We start from the raw sequence: 19,876 nt of genomic DNA on the forward strand, positions 1-19,876 counted from the left end.
TGGTATTATAAATACCATAACTAACACAGCATTACAATGAGGTCAAAAGGCGATTAAAAAGGGCGTAATGAGAGGTAATGAAATGTGCAACACCCCTCAAACTCCTTAGCACCGACTGAAGCGAAACTGTATTATAGTTAAAATGAAGTACACCATAATCCCGAATTACCAGAAAATACGAGTCCAAGAGCGGGGAGAATTTTTACAGCCGTCACACGACCGCTGTAATAATAATAATAATAATAATAATAATAATAAAAGAGTGAAAAGATCCTTTGGAAAGTATTTGCCATATATAATTATACACATATCTTGACAGATGAACAAACTGTCAACGATTTTTCAGTCTGCAAATTAATGACACTCTTTCATGAAAACATACTTTAAAGCCTAGAGTATGTTTATATAATTTAGTAATGAGTGACATAGCTTCATTACTATTACTATGAACCCCGAAGAAAGATAAATAACAAAGCATATTCAACGAAAAAGGGTGAACGTAAACGAAAAAGATGACACGTATAAAAATACCTTTTTTATTACTTCAGTCATAGAGGTTGAGCTATTGTCGTATATGTTTTTACTTATCCTTTTAAAATTCCTTTGTTATTTTTGAAGACTTGTTCGTATTATCTGAACATATAATCTTTATTGTTTAATAAATTATATACATAAATTCAATCGAACACAAACAGTCAATAGTTTCTTTTTTCTGTATCGGATACCTCATATCAATTACAATTTCCTACAAAAAAATATTCAAATGAGTAATATTTCATTTACTTGTCCTTGTTATGCAAAATTAATATCAAGTATTTATATCCCCAAATTGTGGCTGAACCTTGCAGTCATTGGCTGAACCTTGCGTTCATTCATATACCAGTTTAATGGATGAAACTTACGCTCATTCATTAAAGGAAAGAATGTCATTTTTTTTACACATTTGTAAAACCCGAAACCGAAGTACACATATCCGATAACGGCCGGAAGGCGTTATCGTAGATATGTGTACGAAGTTTCGGGTTTTACAAGTGTGTAAAACAAATAAAATATGACATATATTACTTTTGTTTCTTTTCATAGTCATTGTTTTAACGTCAATCATTTTTAACTACTGGCCGTATAAATAAAAAGTGAAAAAAGTAGTCCAACATCGGGAGCAGCACAAAAGTTATCCGAATACATTTGTTTTACACACTTGTAGAAAAATTCTGTTAGCCAATCAAATTGAAGGAAACGGTCCAAAAAGAAATAAATGGCATTAAATGGCTGAATCTTGCGTCATTCATAAACCAGTTTAATGTTCATTTTTATACCTGTTCGCATTATTGCTAATTAACAAGCAAAGACTTATCAAACAAAGAGAAGCTAGCATAGATGAATTCACATTGCATATTACACTATGATAAAATAGGAACGTTTCTCTTGTAAAATTACATGATATGACTGGGACATTTCGCTTGTAAGATTACATGATATTGGTAGATATATGACTTCAACAGTAGATATAGAATTTGAATTGAATTTTGCGGTCTATTTGGCCTGTCCACTTTCTCACTCCTGTATGATGTTGTACACCTGTATTTGTCCATTCCCAGCAGCTCCTATTTTCCTTTGATCTTTAGACATTGCAATCACTTTTGGCTCGGGAATACCTGTGTTGAACACAGCGAGTATTGATCCTTCCGCAGAAATTTGTACAATATTATCTGACCAACAGCATAAGAAAAAGGTACCAGAAGGTCCAACACACATATAACCTGGTTGACAAATAGTTTTATCATTCGTAATACATTTGGCGGCTTTCCTCTTCGTGTCAACGATAATGATCGTGTTCCTCTCCCTAAATGAAACAACAAGAATTTCAGTGACATTTGTCTTAAAAAAGAGAGATTTAGTTGAAGGGTTATCCTCTTTTGGCAACTGGAAGTTAAGATCTCCTTCCGTCCCAAAATCACAAATGTTAACTGCAGGTCTTGTAACGCCAGAAACACAGACAAACAATGAGTGTGCATCATTGATAGATATGGTGTCGTTATCCATATGCATAGGTACTTGCTTGATGTGATATATTTTCTCGTCTTTTCTTTCGTAGAAATGCACAAATCTTAAGCGAATAGCAACAAAGTTTTCAGCTGAAGGCCTTGTTATATCAATTTGCCTGTATGTCGTTTTACGTTTGACCTCTACTAGTTCTTCATTGTATATTCTTTGAGTTTTAATTGTCTGGTCAGTGATAACCAGTCTGTCGTCGTCAAGGAAATCAATTCCTGTTATTCGTGGTGGCATATCTGCATCTTCGTGTGACCTTTTTTGAAAGGTTCTGCTGCGGAATAATTCCACGCGGACTGCTCGGTAATCAGGTATTTCGCTGAAGTTCAAGGACTCGTCTTTTAAGTACACGCTACCAAAGCTGGATTTAAAATGTACTACTGATTCCATCTTATTGCCATATGACACGACTAGCTTACCAGGAGTTCGAAGCTGTGCATATAGTAGCGAAGCTCTTTTCTGACAATATGTGAATTTCATTTCTAATTTATGCTGGAAAATAAACTTCTGGAGAACTGGAGTGTGTTGGCAGAATTCCATTAGCTCAAACATTTCATCTAGCTTTGACTGGATCTTTTCGCACGCAGTTGCCGCATTGTTATTAGTTTCTTTTTTGCGCTTGATTCTGTCCTGTCCGATTTTAAGCATTTCTGAAGAAAATTCTTCTAATCTTCTCATAAGTTTTTCTTTAGTATCACGTAATTCTTTTCCTAGGTCATCGAGTTGGCTTTCACTATCAAGTTCTTCTTCAGTTTTATTCAGAAACTTTGACACTGTCATGATTTGATTCCTTAGTCCATCAGCTTTACTCTTTAAATCCTCGAACACCTCAGGATTCTCAGTTGCTACTTCACAGATATGATGTACATTCATACAATTTCTATGGTTTTCTCGTTTACATTTCCTGCAACATAACTTGTTTTCATCGATGCAAATGTACTCGATCTTTTTGTTGTGATCTGCACATATATTATAGCTGCGAAGTCGAGATAAATGTGCCATTGTGTATCCAGGTTCTAAGTCTATAGTATCGTGTCCTTTCATGTATGAAAAACGGCGATGAACTTTGTAACATCGCGAGCACTGGCATTCTTCGCAATCTATACAATAGATTGACGCTGTAAACCGTTTTCTGTCTCCTAAACAAGGATGACAAAGGAGTGGGCGAGAATCGAGCTCCCTTTCATCTGATTTGGACATTCCTTAGCGGTCGTTACTGAAAAGTCAAAAGAAACAAAAATAGTTATATTTCTAGTGCCTGTATTTTGTATAGTCGTCAAAATTAATTCCAGTAAACGTCTGGAAAAAAATTGCAAGATGTGTGTTCTATGAATAAGATTATGAAATGGGTGAAGCTAGAGATAATCTTTTATCGAAACTAGTTCAATAGGAACCATGGCTTATTACGAACATATTGAAAGTCCGAAAGTAACAAAATAGAGGCATGCTATAATATAGATGTATGATATAAACAGGAAAATAGAGTAAAAAGGAACAAACGAAGTCTTTGTTGAGACTATATATTAAACACATTATCAATGTACATGTATATATACTTGCAAGATCAGCCCACCCGCTTAGCTCAGTAGGGAGAGCGTTGGTCTACGGATCGCGGGGATATGAGTACGATCTTCGGGCTGGGCGTATGTTCTACGTGACGATTTGATAGAAGACATTGTGTCTAAAATCATTCGTCCTCCACCTCTGATCATTCATGTGGGGAAGTTGGCAGTTACTTGAGGAGAAAAGGTTTGTACTGGTGCAGAATCCAGGAACACTGGTTAGGTTAACTGCCCGTCGTTACATGACTGATATACTGTTGGAAAACGGCGTTAAAACCGAAACAAACAAACAAACAAACAATCAAACTTGCAATATGAATACAACCAAAAAGAATTTAAAATGTTCACAAGGAAAAGGCATATACAGAACGTTTAAGATAACAGAGGTCACATAAACCCAAATATGGGATTTGAAATTGAAATTAAAATTGAAGACCAGTGAGGGACACTCAGAGATATGTTCAGAAAAATAAACACTAGTGCAAGCCTGTCACAATATACGCCCGTTAGATCAAATCCTTTTCAATGTTAAAATACTTTACTTACTTTCTGAGTGTACAATTATGACACAAAAAGAAAACTACACTATTGCTTTCTTCAGATACAGCGTTTATACAAAATAAAGTGAAAAAGTTCATTACCTGATTATTTTGGTGTTGAATGTAGTTCCATATTTTTGGGGGGAAATTGAGCTGCCTATCAGTGTTATATACAATTAATTTCTTCTGTGTTTCACGTGAATGTTACATGTAAACATTTTCTGAAAATAAATAACTAGGTTATCTTTTATTTACGCAGTTACATGAGTTACTTCCTGATTGGTATATAGATATCGACTGATCGCCTTATATCAATATTATCGCAACACAAGACAATATTTATTACCTTCAAAAATAGAGACATTATTAAAGCGACTATATAATTGTATTAAGTGATTTGGAATGAGGGAACACTAAGAATATTAGCTGCTTGGTCGTGTCAACTTCCCTTCTTCAAATCAAAATTTGAAAAGTATATCTATTTTAATCATCCAGATGCATTATATTTAGCTCGTCAATCCGTTCTACTATACACCAAAGCGTCGACACTTACAAAAGTTTCCTAGTTCATGTCTCAGTTATTACTCCTAACGCATGTTTATCATATCCATGAACTGATGCCCTTTTTGTGCTTATTTCATCAAACCTCTGTTTGTGAAAGGCAGTGTATATCTCCAGTAACTTCGCATCACAAGTAACAATACAAAACGAAGACGTAGATTCCATAACTACTAGCTCATGTCATTTTGATGAAATAATGCCCTCTTTCATATCTAGCTATTTTGATAACATTCTGCTTGTGAATGCCACTGCTTGATAACTCTTGATTTCCTTTGATAAAAGCTGCCTTTCTTTCTATGCATCACCATTGTGGTTTATATTTACATTCATTGGTGTAAAAGTAGATGCCTCCAGCGTTACAGAGAAGAAAGTATACATTCCCTACTTGTTTTTTAGTGTCCCCTATTTGACTGATTTCGATATATTCAAGGTGATAATAATCATTACTCTTCCATTCATTCATTCATTCATTCATTTGTACTATTAGTCAGGCATTATGTATCATATTTAATGCACTTAAAATTAAGCAGCACAGTTTAGGCGATATCATCGAAGCTATTAATGCAATGTTTGTACCATAAAGAAGTTGTAACAGAAAAATATTGTAGACAGGTCATTAAAGGTCATTTAAATAGACCTGGTTACTGATAAAAATGATGTTTCAACTAATAAACTAATAAAAATGATAAAATATGGTGGTTCGATAGTAGCTCAAAGATATACCATGCATGAAAACATTTTCATGTAGGATAAGAAAAGCAGGAACAAGTGGTTTGAAATTCATAACAAATAGATACATAATTAGCAAATACAAGTGAAGATGTCAATCTAAGACGCAATATCTTGTATAATGGGTTATGGGTTTAATTCATTTCTAATATAGAGCTATTTAGAAGTCATTTTAGCTTATTCTAGCATAGAACTGCAGTTTTTGTCGTTTTCAGAGAACGTTTTAATAGGACACTTGTGAAAGTGTGTGTGTTAACAGAGAAATTCTCACACTTTGGTGTTGTTAATACACCTTTTTACATATGCGCATTCCTTGGCCACATGTAGACATATTTTGACCAGATAATGGATATGACAAAAGGAAATGACATCAACGTGATCAGACAACACTGACATTCCCGTTCATTTCATGAACATTGAATTATTTTGATGGACAATATCTTTATTTCTAAGCTTTTTACACGTTTTAGGCTAGAATAGCGTACGTTTGTTTCATTTTAAAACATCAGCAGAGAAATCATTCGTCATACATTGGTACACTCGCTCTTCCGGGCTCTGTCACCTACCAATCCCTTGAGATTCTGAAGATGTGAAAACAGGAAAAAAACATGCGTTATCCCTACAGTCAAAGTCATAAAGATCATGCTAATGAAGTTTGATACAGTTAGCTATTAAGTGTTTTAACTTGTGACATCCGTAGAACTAGTGTTGTTCTAAAATCACAAAACTGTAGATGTCAGCCTAAGATGCCAAGCACTTGAAAAGCAGTTCCCAGTTCTTATAAAAGTCAAAGTTTAATGTGCAAAGAAACAACTTAGCTGATTCAGGATAAATGAAGAGTGCCATTTTCATGCAAATGGAATGCAACAAACCATAACATCTGCAGGTAACTAATATGTATAAGCCGCGCCATGAGAAAACCAGCATAGCGCGTTTTCGACATAATATATATCGACATAATATTAGTCATGTGGAATAATCTTGCCCCTGCCATTTCTTTTCTTCCGACCCTTGAGCAGTTCAATGCCGCTGTTTACAACATTGAACACACTTCACCATAATCTTGCTCTTCATCCCTGCTTTTATCATTTAAGTCAATAACAAATTTTCCTTTCCCATTTATTTTGGCCCGATTTTCTTTTATTTTCTATTGACAATCTTTGTGGTTTTAGGCGCACGAAAGTGTCTACGTCCCTGTAAAGAGTTAGACAGAACCTCATGCACACGAAAATTTCTTAATTAGAGTATCACTATTCATATGCTTTTCATCCGATATTTTGGTGGAACTAAGATAGGTCTTGAAAAATGGTGATTAGATATGGTGTCGGCCCGGTACAATTTCTCCTTCTTTGCTGTATAGTAAAACAAGCACTTTTGGACATAAAATTGTGAATTTCACAACAAAATTGCAGCATTGACAGCTCTGTATTTCTGAAGAGTAATACTATCCCAGTCAATATATCACAAAAAACACCACCATCAACGATGAACTTTTTTGCTACACATCAAAGTATCTAGTCCATGTTTAAATTTCCCACTGACATCTGTCATGGCCACCAGTCTGGTGTAGTCTTTTAATCCTTCCGCAAGGAAGAACTATGTTATGTGGCAGGAATGGTTAATTCTGTATTTAAAGATAATAAACTATGCTTATTTTGATTTAATATAAATGAATAAGTTCTATTTCCTTAAGTGAAAAGTTGACAGTACTTGCTGAAATTTGATTTATCACAAAATTCACAGCACAGATTTATATTTATAATTACTGAAGCATTTAAATTTTACACTGACCACTTTATTTGAATGTGGGCTGTTCAATCATTATCATAGCCTATCTCTAGTTAATCCCTCTACTGTTACAGTACCTTTATCGGTTTAATTTTTACTACAGTCAAACCTGTCTATAAAGACCACCATTGGGAGAGGCAAAATGTGGTCTTTATTGGGAGGTGGTCTTTATTCACAGTTAAAAATACACTGTAAATGTTAAAATGGGAAACAAAACATGTGGTCTTTAGAGCCAGGTGGTCTCTGTTCAGAGGTGGTCTTTAACACAGGTTTTACTGTATATAAATATTTTATGTATAACTCTTGTGTGTTACTGAATATCTGAGCATGAAATTCTCATGCTTATGGGCTTTGCCAGGGTATATATAGAGCAATATTTTTCATTTTAGTTTGCTAGTTCACAGACACTCGCAAGGTAACTTCTACCTTTTGTCAGAGCTTAGCCACTTCTAGAAATAAATAAGGGATATTTTTATTTTTCGATCTGGGTGTTCTAAATTCAAAAAGCTAAAACTTTCCTCACTATTTTGGCCATGTTACTCTTGGGTTTTTTTACATTATAAATTTTGCTAGCCATATACATGTATTGTTAGTTACATCAGGTCTATACTTTTGATAAAATGCTGTGATTTGGTACTGTAATGAATAAAAGCTGATTGAACCCAGTTGATCCTTTCTTGTACTTTTACCTAAGTATGCAGTAATATATAACAGAGAACCTGGGACATAACAGGATTTAAATGAGTACTGGCTGATCTGTTAAAGTGTTGACAGTCCTGTTACATTTTGGGGGCTCGTCCTCTCTGTCTGATTAAAAACTCAAATATCAAAATTTTAGTATGGCTACACCACGAAGGTCACAGAAGTGGTGGATACCTGTTGAAAGTAAAAAGAAAACTGTTTCTTTTCAACGTGAAAATACACCTGATGACTCTTTCATGCAATTGCCAAATAAATTAGCCAGCAAAGGTCAATATATTGTGTCTACAGCTAATTATCCATTGAAGACTGACAGTGGAATTCATAATTTTAGTACACCTCTACACTCAACAATAAGTGAGACAGATAACACAAAGCCACATGTACACAGTTCCCCAATGCATTCAAGCATAGGTCATGATGACACGTACACATTTGATAATACACACACTATTGACAGGGCACGGTATTTCTCTCCAAAGAGAACACATACCCCGGCCACAAGAAAGTAAAGAAGTATCACAAACTTCATTAATACAAGGTGGTCAAAGCTCTACCTCTCAGTTAGGAAATAACCCGTATACTGGTGCCGCGTATAATAACCGGGGCTCAGTCATGCAAAGTGAGGTGTACTCACAAAATACTTATAATGCACAATACCAGGGTCAAAATTTAATTGATTTAAGTTTTGAGGAGTTCAAGGTTCACTGACAGGGACAAACGGGTTACAGAAACCACTTGATAATAGAGAGACAGGGTACCAGGGGCCTACTAAAAGTTACTGCAATACAGGAAAGGCCGCACAAACGGGACTACAATTAAATAGACAGGGACCAACTCAAGATGTTTGAAATTAGAAGTCGGGATAATCAGTCTAATCTACAATTAGATAGTCGGGGACAATCTCAAAATGGTTTAAGTTTAAACAATCAGGGGCCATCTCAAAACAATTATGATTCTAATCAAATGCCAGCCCAACAAACTTTAAGCAATTATGCTTCAACATATAACGGGTCGTTGACTAAGCAGAGGTCGTCTCAAACGCCACATGCTTATGACTTTGGTACACGACCAAAATCTTTTGACAACACAGTTTTAACTGGTCAAAACAATTTTACACATGGGCAAAATTCAAGCTTTGCAAATGCAATGAGCTAGTCAGCTGTACATAACCATACAAACTCAGGTGCAGTACATATGCAACAGGGGTCGTTTCAAAATAGTTCTTCAGGAAACGCACATAACCAAAGGATGCTTTATCCTAGTTCAGGTGATCATTTCAATCAAACTTACACAGCATCTAATCAAAACAAAAAACCCGTTGATCCATACACACAGGGGCAATCTCAAAATGCCATGTATATAAGACAGGGGTCGTTTCAAAATAGTTCTTCAGAAAACGCACACAACCAAAGGATGCTTTTTCCTAGTTCAAGTGATCATTTCAATCAAACTTACACAACATCTAATCAAAACAAAAACCCCGTTGATCCATACACACAGGGGCCATCTCAAAATGCCATGTGTATAAGATCATCCGACCAACACAATCACAATCCAGCTTATAGCCATGAAGTACCTTGCCATAGATATACTTACACTTACAATGAGGGACCGTCTCAAACGTTAAGGCACTGTGATGAAACCTATACCCACATTACCAACAGCCATAACGTAAACAGGCAAATACATAGCCAAATGCCTTCCGGTGTACAACAGGACACCAGACATTCCTCTCACACGGACAAAAGGCAGCATTATTTGCCTGTTCCTGACACAAATATAAACAGACCTTACTCTATGCGCAATCAAAATGTTCCTTCATCTAAACTATATGGAGACAACATGCCGCATTCCTTTTAAGATCAACGACAAGGCTGGCCTGTCACATCCACATATCCAAACAAACACAAGGCTAAAGAACCTGATAAATTTGATGGTCAAACCACTGAATGGAATGATTATATCATACACTTTGAAAATGTTGCAAACTGGAATAACTGGAGTGACCATGAAAAGGCACAACAGCTTATGATGAGCCTACGGGGGTCAGCTCAAAAGTTACTTACTGATTTGAACCCAACTCAAATGAATAATTACAGCTATCTGTTGGCTGTTCTAGGTCGTAGGTTTAGCCCTGTTATGCGCGAAACCGCTTATCGCTGTGAGTTTAGGAATAGGAAACAGTACAAATCTGAAAGTGCTGCTGAATTCGGTTATTCCTTGCAAAAACTATGTCTCAAAGCTTACCCTTCTGTTCAATCAGAGGCAAGAGAAATTTACATTATTGATCAATTCATTAATGGCCTCATTAAACCAGAAGTAAGGAGTCATGTACAATACAGAAACCCAAACACAATAAACGCAGCAATCGCCCTTGCAGTAGAATTTGAAGCTTTTGAAAGTTCACAAAGCATTCTTAGGAAGCCGATTTGAATTAGAACAAAGTAAAAGTAAAGAATCTGTTACCTTAGATGATATTGCTTCTCTTCTAAAATATTTAAATGAGAAACTGACAGTAGGAAATAGAAGTAGGTCAAATAGCAGGGAACGAACAACTAAAATAGAATGTTACAAATGTCACGCAAAAGGTCACAAAGCCTCCAAATGTCCAACAAACCATTCGGAAAACTAACTGGGGCTGGCCTTGCGCCCAAAAGTTCAGCCTGTGATAAAACAAAAGAAATAGGGCAACATAACATTATCTTGAACAATATAACTAAACGAACTTGTCTCTATACTAAAATTATTTTTATTTTTATTTTTTTCCAAAGCCTTGATTGATTCTGGCTCAGCTGCAAGTATACTCTCAAGTAAACTAGCCAGGAAAATTGGAATCCAAAATGAGCACTTACAAAAGGTATCACATACCTTAACTGCAGCAAATGGGGGTGATCTTAAGGTATTTGGAAAAATAAATTTGAGCTTTGATTTAGACAATGAGGTGTTCTCCTATGACTTTCTTGTGGCTGAACTTGAAGATGGCCTTCCAGCTTTGTTAGGCGGTGACTTCCTTGAAGATTTTGATGTTAACTTGAAGTTTGGCAAAGCTTGCATGATCATAGGCAAACACAAGTTTAATCTCTATAGACAAGAAAGCAACAAACTAGCATGAATTCGGCTTGAAAATGCAATAAAGATTCCAGCAGAATCTGAAATTACAGTAAATGCTAAAATAGATGGTACATTTTTTGACTCACAAGGTGTGGTTGAGCCTTACAAAGTGATGCTAAGAAAAGGCTTACTAATCGCAAAAGCTCTTGTTTTGGCTGAACAAACAAACATACCAGTATCATTAATAAACCTGACAGATCAAAATGTTAAGGTTGACAAAAATTTGACAATAGGTAGCATTCAGTCCGTTAGCTCTGTTAGCGAAATTCACGATAAGCCCATAGCAGACAGCCGACCTTGCCAGCTTCCAAGTCACTTACAACCTTTGCTTGATGAAGCTTCAGATAACTTAAGCTATGATCAATTAGAACAGTTGAAAAGCACTCTTTATGAGTTCAGAGACATTTTCACGGATGACAGTGGTCATATTACACAAACTGATAAAGTAGAACATCATATTGATGTAGGTGATTCTAAACCAATAATAATACCACCAAGGCGAGTGCCTTTATCTCAGAAACAAGTAATTGAAGAAGTACAGAAAATGTTAGACCAGGATATAATTAAACCTAGTTCAAGTGCCTGGGCAGCACCCGTTGTACTCATTAAGAAACGTGACAATTCTATTCGCTTCTGTCTAGATTATAGGAAACTAAATTCTGTCACAAAGAAGGATGCTTATCCTCTTCCAAAAATCAATGATGCTCTTGATTCACTCTCAGGATCCAAATATTTTTTGCACAATAGATTTAGCCTCTGGCTACTGGCAAATCAAAATGAGCATTTAGTACACATGTCGGTCATTTTCATTTCAAGGTCATGCCTTTTGGTTTATCAAACTCCCCCGCTACCTTTGGACGTTTAATCGAGTTAGTGCTTAGAGGTATGCAGTGGAAACATTGTCTATGTTACTTAGATGACATAATTTGTTTTGGTCCAGATTTTGAAACAACACTCGAAAATTTAAGACAAGTTTTCATACGTTTTCGGGCAGCAAATCTGAAGCTGAAACCCAAGAAATGTCATCTTTTCAAGAAACAAGTACCATATCTTGGCCACATTGTGTCTGAAGAAGGCATAGCTTGCAATCCAGACAAGATAAAAGACATCAAAAATCGGCCACCACCCAGTAACAAACCCGAACTTTCCCTCTCAATGAACTTACTCAGAAAAAGAGAAAATTCAAATGGACAGAAAGGTGCCAAGCAAGTTTTGAGGAATTAAAAGAAAAGTTAACAGAACCGCCAGTGCTAAGTTTTCCAAAGGAAAATGGCTTGTTTATTTTAGATACTGATGGTTGCAATACAGGCATTGGCTGCGTCTTATCACAACAACAGAATGGTGAAGAAAAAGTAATTTCATATGCTAGCAAATCTCTGAGCAAATCTCAGCAGAAATACTGTACAACCTTTATTGGGCTATTGGCAGTAGTTACATTTGTTAAACACTTTAGGCACTACCTCTTGGGCAGAAAGTTTTTAGTAAGGACTGACCACGCTTCACTCTTATGGCTTAAGAATTTCAAAGAGCCCGAAGGTATGCTCGCCCGTTGGCTTTCAGTCTTAGACACGTATGACTATACTGTGCAGTATCGTAAAGGTAGCTTACACCTTAATGCAGATGCCCTATCTAGGATCCCTAGTAAAAGGAAATGCTGCAAAAGGTCAGACTGCCCAGACTGTGGCATCACATTCACCAATGATACTCATTTGTCTTACAATAGTACACAACAACAGGGTCCAGATTTAGTTGGTGCACTAAGTACACAAGAAACAGGCAATGCTTTGCTTCATTCTGAGACTCACACCATCAAGCAAGCACATGACATGTATAATGAAAATTCAATTCAGCTTAACATGGTGGACATTGAACAGCAAGATATACACACAAATCAAATACCTGTGCTGGGTTCAAATTGGCTTAATACTTACTCAAAAGAGGAACTCCTTAATATGCAATCAAATGATCCAAGCATAGGACCAGTTATAAAGTTCAAACAGGATTCTGGTACAAAACCATATAAAACAAAAATCAATCAGTATAACAATAATGTTAGGACTTTATGGAGTCTTTGTGAGTCCCTTGTTGTCAAGAATGGCCTGTTATGGCGGGAACACGAAAACCAAAGTTTGCGTTTTGTTCCGCCTGAAAAATTAAGGTCTGAAATATTTCAACAGCTACACAGTAACAGAATTGCTGGTCATTTAGGTCGTGACAGGACAATGGCTTCAATAAAGAAAAGGTTTTATTGGTCTGGCTTCACAAACGGCATAAAAAGATGGGTTCAGTCATGTGAAACCTGTGCAAGAAGGAAACCTGGTCCAGGCTGTGGCAAATCGGAACTACAAAAAGACATTTCTTACCAACCCCTCGACCGTATAGCCCTTGATATCTTAGGCCCTTTACCTTGTACTTTAGATGGAAACCTTTATATTTTAGTAGTCAGTGATTACTTTACCAAATTCACAGAGGCTTATGCACTAAAGGACCACACGGCCCTCACTGTTGCAGATACGCTTGTCACCGAATTCATCTGCAGATATGGCATACCCTCCATTATACACAGTGATCAAGGCCAAGAATTTGAATCTATTCTGTTTAAAGAAATGTGCAGACTTTTGGGTATTGAAAAAACAAGAACAGTTCCGTATAATCCTAGATCTGATGGCCTTTCCGAAAGAAATATAAGAACCATTCAAATGATGCTAGCAATGTTTGTTAATGAAAATAGGAATGATTGGGATGACAATCTTCCTTTCATAATGATGGCCTATAGATCAAGCGTCCATGATAGTACAAAATGTTCTCCCAATTGGCTTATGTTCGGCAGAGAAGAGAAAATACAATGTCTGTAGACATAATGTATGGAAATCCTCCGAACAGTCCAAATATTCCTTGTCCATCTCAGTATGTACAATGGTTGAGAAAATCCATGTGCATTACACACCAAAAAGTTGCAGAGCATCTTTATACTGCTGCTTCACGACAGAAACGTTCATACACCAAAGGCCTAAAACCAAGGTCCTTTGATCAAGGCAGTTTAGTATGGAGATGGTATCCTCCTACAGCTAATGCCAAATTAGGTTTAGGTTGGGTTGGTCCATACAAGGTCCTTAAAAAGGTCACAAGTGTAACCTATCAAATAGAACACCAAATGTCCCATAAAAAGGTCGTAGTCCATGCAGATCACTTGAAATTATATCATACCCAATATTTACCTGAAGGGCAAGATCACAATTCTGAGGCTAACAATACTGCTCCTTTATTACAAGACCTATTTTCAGAAGAATCAATCCCTGAAGTAAGTTCTGACCAGTCCGTTACTGAAACTCCTTTTTCGGGAAGGGAAGAGGATTAAGGGAATGATCAGTACATTACTACAACTTCAGAGCAAGCCATTAATATAACGCCTTATAAAACAAGGACCGGGCGTACAGTGAAACCAAAGGTAATATTTTCACCTAGTTAATGCTTTTCATTAACCTAGACATTCTGTAGTTGGTTACTGATTAGACTGAGGCGCTAAGTAACAGTTGTAAATATTTCTTAAAACTCATACCAGGTATAGTGAGTTTATACAGGTTCAGTGTAGTAACTTAGACCTAGTATAGTGAGTTATTCATACTGAATCTTTATTATGTTGTAAATAATCTTGTACGAAAAAAAATTACTAATGTATGTGAAAATATGTTTCATTACATTTACTAGTATAAAGAAAGTCACTGCTTTCTTGATAATTTATGTATGTTTTAATTAATATAAGGGAAAGGGCGGTAGAAAATAATATTCTACAGCGCTATAAATATTAAATTAACAAGGACTTCTCCTCTAGAAGATTATGTTGTACAAAATATATATTGTTTAATAAAGAATGTATTTGATAGAAAACATAAAAAATATCATAAAACATAGTAATCATATGAAGTTTTTATTATGAACACATGTTCATCAATAATGTGCAATTAGTTAACTTCTGATATGTTGAAGGCCAACAACTGACCTTACAAGTAAATATGTAAAAAGTGAAAAGATTTGGCTTAAAATAATTGATTTGTCTGTAAAAAATAGACATTTTCAGTTAAAAATTAGCATAACGTATAAAATGAATATGTTATCTTGGCTTATACTATTGCACTTGCACACACTGACATACAGTGTGTTCACTAATTGTATATAGTAATTTATATAACCACTTCAATACTTAAATGATTGTCAAGTGATTATATTACAAATATCATGTTTTTCTCAGCCTTTAATTTGAGATGATTAAAGCGGGTTCAATCTTTCTCTATCTTAAGATAAGAAAATTTACAATAACCTCCCTGGATTCTGGAAGTGGCTATGCAAACATATCGATGATAAGCATACTTTATAGTAAAACTTATGGCTCAACATTTACCAGATTTGTTCACTAAGAATGCAATTTATGTTTCATTCTATATTGAATTGAAATACTTCTTTATTACAAATGAATTTATATGGACAATATAGTTGTACAGACTTAATTGTGCTATAACAAAGGAAATGTGGATTTCCTGATGTTTGACACATTTTGTCACTTTTACAATTCCTAGAAAATAGTATATTTTCTTTGATGGGATTTATCCTGGAAAATTTATATTGTCCGGTTCCAGGATATACTTTTTATTTGTGTTTAACTTATTTCAGTCACAATATAGATCTTTGAAAATTTATGTGAACATTTAATTACATATCACTGCGATGAAATGTATGGTTATACTGTTAAACTGTCAACATATAATCCATATATTTTCCTGCATCTACGGGAATTAATTATCCTGGACATTTCATTGTTTGGTTGTAGGACGTACTGTTTTCTCAATATAAAAATTCATATAATATATTTCACTAAAAGTTAACGATGCAAAAACACATGTTATTTCTTGGTGTCATTGTAAAGTACGGACAATTTTTAAAATAATGAAAGTAGTGTTGAAAAAGGACTAACAATGACAGTTTGAATTACTGTTTTATCCATTTATCAATCGTTCAATCAATCAAGCAGTCAATCAATCAATCTCTCTGTTAAACCGCTGTAAATCATTTAACAACTTACTATCAGTCAAGTAAAACATGCATGTCCATCTGTCCATACATTACGGGTCGTTTTTAGCCATTATAAAAACACTACTTTAATGTTGGAAAATGCCTTTATATTATTTCAGTATGGCTGAATTACAGGAGCTTCTGTGAGATAATCAGGAAATAGAAGATTTTGTAATACAAGAAAGGCTTGTGCGGCCTAATAATCCTACTTCATGTCCTGTAGAAGCATGTGGTGCAAACAATTATGCAAGTTTCCAATGCTTCTTCCGGCACTGGAATCAAGTACATCTTCCAACGAAAACATCGTATACTTGCCCTGTTTGCGCACGCAAACTTTGGCATAAAGATTATGCAGCAAGGCATCTCAGTAAAAAACACAATTTTGGCCCCCCACATCACTTTCAAACCGAGGAAGAAGCCAACAAGATTTACATCAACCCTAATGGAGTTCTTCCGTACCGGGTTGACCACCGAGAGAGACTGGCAAGAAAGCGCCGCCAGGCACCCACACCCGGAGAGGCACTCGTGACCCCGGCGGCTGACTGCCGAGACGAAGTTATCCAATTTGACGATTATGGAAAGACTCTTGGAAAGAAATACAAAACGAAATGAACATTTGAATTTAATACAGAATAATGTGATTTAACCAGGTTTTTAGGTTGTTATAGACGTTCTAAAAGTTTAATTATGTATTAAAGATGACATGTCGTAGCAAATTATTTTGACATGTGTTTCAAGCTGACAAAATATAGTTAAATTTGTGTTGTCAATCTAAAGTTTTATGTTTCAATGAGTAATTATTGTCTAACTATATCCAATTTGGTATTTGTTATTTGGTCTGGAAGTTTATTCAAAATTTTGAAATTTAGTACTCGGTGAAATTTATGTTAAAATTCATATGTCGAAGCTGATGTTTAATAAGTATTGTTTTTATTTTTAGGTAGTAACAGATCGTGCTCTTAACTTTAAAATTTCCGGTTTTGTTTATTCTGTATCTAGTAAACATAATAAAGGCTATGTAAACATAATAAAGGCTATTTCACTTACGGTGTCAAATAATCTTCACGCATTTCTGTAGTACAATGTTGTATTTCCATTTCATGGTAAACTTTTATTGTTGTTTTCTTTTTAAGAAAAAGCAAGTCTAATGTTTTTATTACTGTGCAAAATATGTTAAAACTGTAGATCTTAATCTATACAATTTCCATGAACTGATTGAGTTATGCGCGTGTGGACTGGCCGTTCCGCTAACGAAATCAGTTTCTGCATTTTGTTGTTAGATGTAACATTATTTTGGATACTGTATTTATGAAAAAAAAACTACTTATAAAATTTTCTAACAAGTTATATTTGTAACTTTAATTACTGAATCAATATTTTATCATATTTTCAGCCATACTTTTGTTTCTTTAGAAAATATTAGCTACTTATGTTCAACATTCAATATTGTTTAACTAAACTTTTGCAGTTTCGAGTAAAATTACATGTAATTTGTTTACATTCCTGCCTTTTTTTAGTAACAATGATCGCAAAATTGTAATTTTGTTCTTTTAGGGAAGATGGAGTGTGGCAGGAACGGTTAATTCTGTATTTAAAGATAATAAACTATGCTTATTTTGATTTAATATAAAGCATTTCTATCCCTTAAGTGAAAAGTTGACAGTACTTGCTGAAATTTGATTTATCACAAAATTCACTTGTTTTACAGCACAGATTTATATGTATAATTACTGAAGCATTTAAGTTTTACACTGACCACTTTATTTGAATGTGGGCTGTTCATCATTATCTTAGCCTATCTCTAGTTAATCCCTCTACTGTTACAGTACCTTTATCGGTTTAATTTGTACTATATAAATACTTTATATATACCCCTTGTGTGTTACTGAATATCTGAGCATGAAATTCTCATGCTTTTGGGCTATGCCAGGGTATATATAGAGCAATATTTTTCATTTTAGTTCGCTAGTTCACAGACACTCGCAAGGTAACTTCTACCTTTTGTCAGAGCTTAGCCACTTCTAGAAATAAATAAGGGATATTTTTATTTTTCGATCTGGGTGTTCTAAATTCAAAAAGCTAAAACTTTCCCCACTATTTTGGCCATGTTACTATTGGGTTTTTTTACACTATAAATTTTGCTAGCCATATACATGTATTGTTGGTTACATCAGGTCTATACTTTTGATAAAATGCTGTGATTTGGTACTGTAATGAATAAAAGCTGATTGAACCCAGTTGATCCTTTCTTGTACTTTTACCTAAGTATGCAGTAATATATAACAGAGAACCTGGGAGATAACAGGATTTAATTGAGTACTGACTGATCTGTTAAAGTGTTGACAGTCCTGTTACAGTCATTAGAAACAGTAATAAAAATAATTATTGTCGGTCTCTAACCTATGTTGGAAAATAATTGGTGGTCTCTAACCAGATAGAAATTCAGTCGAAAAACGGTATCGTGCGGAATTTATTCTATGTTCAACATCCGGTTTCAATTTCGCGGGTTATGGTATTTTTATTTTTCATGTTTGTTTGTTTTTTTCATTTTATATCTTCATTTAATGTATTGGAAGTAGTTTGTACCTGATCGTGGATATTGTTTTAAAAGCCTGATTTTACTTATAACTGAACTGTGTACATACTTTAGTAACATAATCGTATATCTGTGAGCTGAGACCGGTCCGGTCACAAAGTGACAAACTCACAAAGCCAAAGGAGGATAAAATGCACTTTACCTGTCCTTGCATAGGAAAGTGTTGGAATATGTGTTATTTGGGTTATTGTGGTAATTGTACTTGGTGGATAGAAATACTTAAATTAAACTTACAAGGTGGAATCTTGTTGTGTGTCATGCATACTTACTAGGTACTCCGGGAAATGAAAAGTAGTTTACTTTTATATTTGTTGAAATACTGCAGTTTTTTGTCAATTTGACAGCTCTACTTTCACTTTCATTTTGCAAGTTTTGCATTTTATTGAAATGTACATGGTTTGTAAATACTTTGGAAAAAGAAGTTTGATATCTTCTACAAAATAGAATATGAACAGTCAAAGCACGTACATGATATAAGACAAAATGTATTGTTCAAAATGGTATAACCTGTCTTGAAAGTTTCTTCTACTTATTATGAATGTTTTGGTGTATTCTATACCAGAAGAATACCAGAAGACGTGATTTATCCATAACGTCGATATGGTCAATGCAATTCGGGACCATAGCCAAATAATACTGTTCGGCAACACCAGCAAGGTCTTTCCCCGCTGCCCGCTCCAACGGAAATCACTCTTGCTGTGTGCAGGCTATAGTCCCATAGGCCGTACCAGACTGTACGGGGGCACTAGAGGGTGCTGGCATGTGTATGAGCTTAGTCTCCTCCTTTATACCCCCCCCCCACCTCCACAAAAATCAATTTTCCCCAATCTATAATATTTATGTTTCAGGGATTGAATTTAGCGGTCACTAACTCGTGAAGTACGATAAGAATCAGAAGCTGTGAGTAGGAAATTATGGCAATTGAATATTTTCGCGATCATGTTTGAAAATTGAGGAATTCGCTCAAACTGTACTTTGCTCTCTAATAGCTCCTTTGTGTAGTTATTTTACCGATAATCACGTGACTGCTTGTAGATGCTTGCCGCTGTTAACAAATGTTATTATCAGATATCTAAGTAAGCGTCTAGACGGTATTTGTTTTCGTTTTATGAAAATGGAGAGGAAAATTATAAGTTTCTTTAGGCGAAAAAGGCCCATGGAGACCAAAA

The 19,876-nt window shown here is 35.2% G+C and overlaps 2 protein-coding genes across 3 annotated transcripts in view; one reads left to right on the forward strand and one right to left on the reverse strand.

Moving 5' to 3' along the window:
• Nucleotides 1–522: 522 nt before the first annotated feature.
• LOC123538646 (uncharacterized) lies at nucleotides 523–4,849 on the reverse strand. Its single transcript, XM_045322881.2, has 3 exons — nucleotides 4,707–4,849; nucleotides 4,256–4,374; nucleotides 523–3,268 (listed from the first exon to the last, which is right to left on the reverse strand). Exon 3 carries the CDS (start codon nucleotides 3,250–3,252, stop codon nucleotides 1,555–1,557), a length of 1,698 nt encoding a protein of 565 aa, XP_045178816.2. The 5' UTR covers nucleotides 3,253–3,268; nucleotides 4,256–4,374; nucleotides 4,707–4,849; the 3' UTR covers nucleotides 523–1,554.
• A 13,730-nt stretch (nucleotides 4,850–18,579) lies between these two features.
• The window catches only part of LOC123537803 (ubiquitin carboxyl-terminal hydrolase 37-like), a 62,527-nt gene continuing 61,230 nt past the window's right edge, over nucleotides 18,580–19,876 (forward strand). Inside the window, exon 1 of one of the 2 annotated variants that reach the window (XM_053530531.1) lies at nucleotides 18,580–18,623. The gene's annotated coding sequence lies outside the window, so the exon portion shown is untranslated. Of the gene's footprint in view, nucleotides 18,624–19,521; nucleotides 19,608–19,876 lie in introns of those variants that run through there. The other variant, XM_053530530.1, reaches the window with a different exon arrangement.

The sequence above is a fragment of the Mercenaria mercenaria genome, chromosome 18 (assembly GCF_021730395.1).
Source record: "Mercenaria mercenaria strain notata chromosome 18, MADL_Memer_1, whole genome shotgun sequence".
Classification (NCBI taxonomy): Eukaryota; Metazoa; Mollusca; class Bivalvia; order Venerida; family Veneridae; genus Mercenaria; species Mercenaria mercenaria.

Excerpts from the sequence above, each read along its gene's own strand:
- LOC123538646 (XM_045322881.2), bottom strand. The coding sequence starts at position 3,252 with ATGTCCAAATCAGATGAAAGGGAGCTCGATTCTCGCCCACTCCTTTGT.